The sequence below is a fragment of the Amblyomma mixtum genome, chromosome 1 (genome assembly GCF_055824585.1).
Source record: "Amblyomma mixtum isolate Tamu chromosome 1, ASM5582458v1, whole genome shotgun sequence".
NCBI lineage: Eukaryota > Metazoa > Arthropoda > Arachnida > Ixodida > Ixodidae > Amblyomma > Amblyomma mixtum.
The window spans coordinates 170,490,069-170,494,913 of NC_143012.1; the positions used below are offsets into that span (position 1 = coordinate 170,490,069).

The 4,845-nt window shown below is 45.6% G+C and overlaps 1 protein-coding gene across 1 annotated transcript; it reads left to right on the top strand.

Moving 5' to 3' along the window:
- The first annotated feature begins 3,577 nt into the window (after positions 1–3,577).
- Positions 3,578–4,153, top strand: LOC149369773 (uncharacterized). The gene has a single exon (XM_089576392.1). The coding sequence runs from the start codon at positions 3,578–3,580 to the stop codon at positions 4,151–4,153; it is 576 nt and encodes a 191-aa protein (XP_089432518.1).
- The last annotated feature ends 692 nt before the right edge of the window (positions 4,154–4,845 follow it).

Sequence of the window (4,845 nt, forward strand, 5' to 3'; positions counted from 1 at the left end):
TGTCTTTTATTTTTCTAGGTTCCATGAATTAACTTTTTAGGCCCTTTACACCGCTGTTCATTTAGTCTTTTGTATAACATCCTATATAAAACAATTTTCTTTACCCTGAGCTTGGCTTATGATAGCCTTAGTTGCTTATGCGCCATTAAACACAACACAACACAACACAACACGTCCCGTACCTTCTCGCCTTGAGCCTCGTCTGAACCGTCTGAAGCAGCCGTTCCCCTCCAAGCCGATTCTCCCGCTCTCTGTCGCCGCAGGACGGCCGCTTTCGTTCCCCACAGTTACCTTAAAACAGCCGCTCCCATTTGGAAAAATAAATGATGCAGCTCCCTGAGGTGACTCTGCATCAACGACCCGGACCACAAATCCTCTATCGAGCACTCGACCGAATCTCCTAGACGTCACTATCGACCGTGTTCCTTTGCACGCCCTGATTTACATCGGTTCTCAGATATCAGTGATGAGTGCTGCCTTCCGTCGTCGCCTCCGCAAAGTCCTCACGGCGGCAATGTCCTGTGTGCGTGTCGCGGATGGTGGCACGCCTGCTATCGACGTTGTGTAACCGCGTTCGTTACTATTGCCGGCCACAGTATACTGGTTCAGCTCACCGTGCTGACCCCCTGTGCCCATGACATTATCCTCGGGTTGGATTTTTTCGCCTGAACATTCCACCCTCATTGACTGCTCGGAGGGTGCCCTACACTTCGAACTTCCACTGCTGGATTCAGAACCAGTCGATGTATCACTGCGACTGTTCAGTACCTAATATGCTCGCCTGTCATCCCGAACCACCTCTTTCATTCCACTGTTCCGAAACATCTCTGCCATCCAGTTGTCACCAAGTGCCCATCTAAAAGATTATTCATCAACAAACCACATTCTATCAGGCCATTACTGCTGCGCTTTGAAGATAAATGTGAAGAGCTAACAGTACTAGATGCCCTACCGAATATTGCACAAAGGAATGAATATTTACCACCATGGTACAGCCTGCCTTCAGTATGTGACCTCACAATGACACATTTAGATAAAAAGCAAACGCCAAATGAGTACATATTACAGGAATTCTTTGCACTACAAGAAAAATATGACACTTACATTGAATTTTATACCGATGGCTCAAAAACAGAAAGTCACGTTGGAAGTGCAGTAATCCAAGGAAAAAACAAACAGATAATGCGACTACCAGAATTCGCATCGGTTTTTACTGCTGAGTGTTATGCCATCTTTGTAGCTGTGGAAAAAATAGTAAGAGAGAATATCAAAAATAGCATCATTTACACCGATTCCCTGAGTATGCTCAAAGCACTGCACTCCAGAAATGCTGCTGAACCCATAATAGGTAACATCATACATAACATTGTTAAAATCAGAAAACAAAAACATAACATTAAATTCTGCTGGGTTCCTAGCCATGTTGGAATCGTAGGTAATGAAAAAGCAGATGTATGCGCTGCACAAGCCCGGAATGGCCAAATAAAACAAGTGAGCATACCGCACAGGGATTGCTTAAAGTTTATCAACAGTAAACTCAGAAATAAGTGGCAGGCCGCATGGCAAGATCACGTAAGCAACAAATTAAATTCTGTGAAACCAATTTTAGGGGAATGGCAATCATGTAGGCATCAAGAACGTTTTACCGAAGTTATTTTATGTCGGCTCCGCATTGGACACACCCACCTCACGCACAACTTTCTGCTAGCCAAACAAAACAAACCTCTCTGTGAAATGTGTGGTGCTGAACTCCAAAATGGCAACATTTCCAAACATTTCCAGTTTTCCAAAATGGCAACATTCAAGAACACATTACTTGCTGTGGACTGGGCATCGCTATGAACGGTAAGGGGCGAAATGAGACAGCGCGCAGGGCAAACTGAGACCACCCTCCAGAAGAACCGAATTATTCAGCTTTGCAATGAATAATCACTAAGGAAGCTCCGTGTACACCATCAGGATCCTTACGAGCAATTTCGCTCGACAACATCTATATTCGGACGCAGATTGGTCCTATTTTCTATCAGTGCCTGCTTCAAAACTTCTTGGCTGCTCAGCCCGGCTTTACGGGCAGCTTGGGAACGCTGTGTATTTTAATTTTATGCCGTCTTCGCGAAGTTTTTTGCTTTAGTATCATAGCTGTTGCTCTTTCACTTCTTTCCTGTTGATGGGGACATAATGCTGCTCGATTCGCAGTAGCTGGCTGTGCGATTTTTGACAGAATACCAGGGCAGACAGAACCGAGGTCCACAGACCTTCACCACACATTTGTAGCACATGTAGCCCTTTTGCTAGTTGGAAACAGACCGAAGCTTAGATTCCAAAGAAACCTCGGAGAGCCGGTGCCTTTCGCATTCATTTGTTTTCTTCGGCGTATGGCGTCTTTTTGGACACAAAAATGATGAGAGCACCTTTGCTTCTTTATGCTCTCGCGTTGTTTCATGTCATTACGCTTATATATCAACCAATGTTTTTCTCTCGCACATTCGCGCCACCATAAAAAGCGCGAAAATAAATGCAGAGCTTCGGAGCCAACAAATTCCGAACCTTTACGTCAATTTCTCTATAACAGTCTGATCTTGCGATCTGCCCTAAATATATCCTCTTGCTAAAAAATATTCCTGAAATAACGTGAAAATCAGACGCAGCTAAACTTTTTCATGACAGAATAAAACGAGCAGTCGCCGTAACTAAAAGCTTAAAGCAGTCCAAACTGGTTTGTGCCCATGCTGCGCTGTACTTAAAATAGTGCTCTGCAGAAATTCTCTCATATTTGTCTCTCATATAAACAGCAGTGCCGTCTGTGTTTAGCTTTGGTAAGCAGTGCCAGCAACGCAAGCCACCAAAGCAGCGTGGAGCACTGCCACGTAAGCAAGGCGCCAAGCCGCAGGATCAGCTGCTGCCCGCACAAGTTCACACGCCAAGTCTGACAGCAGAACAGGCACTGTCTACTTCTAGAGATTCCAGCATGGAGGCCGAAACTGAAGATCTCCCAGAGCTTGCATCTTCAGATCAATCACATCAGGGAGAAATTGAGCGTCTTGTTGCCATGGTCGAGAAGCAAAACAAAGACATCCGGAAGCTTCACGATGAGTGTGGTCTTTTAAAAGAACAGCGGCAGTCAGCAAGGGCTGAAGTTCGTGAACTGCGAACAGAGAAGGCTGCCATGGCTCACCAGCTTACTTTAGAGAAAGAAAGAACATCTGCTTTTTCTATTGAACATTTCAAACATTGTAATGAAGATGTGCATTTCTATTGCGCGCTGCCAAGCTTTGAGCACTTCATATCTCTCCTGGTCGTCCTGGAACCTGGGGACGATGGCTACAATGTTCTGCGTTCTGAGGGCAACAGTTCAGCTAGGTGTGCAAAGGGCCGCAAGAGGAAGTTGAGCGCTGAGAATCAGCTCTTCTTAGTCTTGGTTAGGCTGCGTCTCGGATTGTTTGAGGCTGACCTAGCACATAGGTTTGGCATCGCACAGTCTACAGTGTCAAGAATATGCCCATCCTGGCTGAATGTTCTGTGTAACAAAATGGGCAGTTTACCCTTGTGGGCAGCTAGAAACGTGATTAATGAGCACATGCCAGCTGTGTTTGTTGGGGACTATGCCTCAGCAAGAGTAATCCTAGATGCCACGGAGATTCGCTGTGAACTGCCATCAACTCTGTCACTTCAGTCGAGCACCTACTCCTCTTACAAATCCTCGAACACGTTCAAAGGACTCATAGGGGTTTCTCCTAATGGGCTCGTAACATTTGTGTCCGAGCTCTTTACAGGCTCCACTTCCGACAGAGAGTGTGTAGTAAGGAATAGGTTTCCGGAGCTAGATTTTGAAGAGAATGACTGTGTTGTGGCAGACAAGGGGTTCGTTAGTGATGATCTTTTGAAAAAGATGGGCGTGAAATTGAACACACCCCCATTTTTAAGAGGCGGCACATTTTCAAGAGGCCATGTGCAGGAAACTAAAGAGATTGCATCGCTCAGGATACACGTGGAGCGGAGAATACAGCGAATCAAGGGGTATCATGTTTTTGACCGACCAATCCCTCTTAATCTAGCTCCAGTGATTAATCAGATTTGGACAGTAGCAGCTATCCTCACAAATTTACAAAGTTCTCTAATTCAGTGCCAAAACAATGCCGATGCATTTTCATAATAGCTCCATGCGAGCATACCATGGCAGATAAATAGCACGTGTGCAATGAAGACTTAACACCAAATAGGCCACACAGCGCTGCATTTGCAGCACTGTTATCTATTTTTGTTCTGTATTTGTTGCTCTTGCTACATTTATCTGCCTCAATGAATTGAGGCAGTGCTCCAGCCTGTCTCTTATTTATTGTGTTTTATCCCTTCTAGCGAGCTTTGGTTTGGTTTATGGGGTTTAACGTCCCAAAGCGACTAAGGCTATGAGAGACGCCGCAGTGGAGGGCTCCGGAAATTTCGACCACCTGGGGTTCTTTAACGTGCACTGACATCGCACACTACACGGGTCTCTATAATTTCTTCTCCAAATAAACTCAATCGCCGCGGCCTGGATAGAATCTGCGTCTTTCGGGTCAGCAGCCGAGCACCATAACCATTCAGCCACTGCGGCGGCACCACTCTGTGGTTATGGTGCTTGGCTGCTGACCCAAAAGACGCGGGTTCTTTGTACAAACTCTGCATGTTTTACGTAACCTGTTCTGCAAGGTCATTGGTTTTTTTTTTCTATGGCTTTTCACATCACCAAGTGACTCAGGCTATGAGGGGTGCTACAGTGGAATACTCTTAAAATGTTGACAACCTTAACTTCTTTAACTTGCACTGACATGGCATAGTACACGGGCCCCAGCATTTCGCCTGGAT

Excerpts from the sequence above, each read along its gene's own strand:
- LOC149369773 (XM_089576392.1), top strand. The coding sequence starts at position 3,578 with ATGCCAGCTGTGTTTGTTGGGGACTATGCCTCAGCAAGAGTAATCCTA.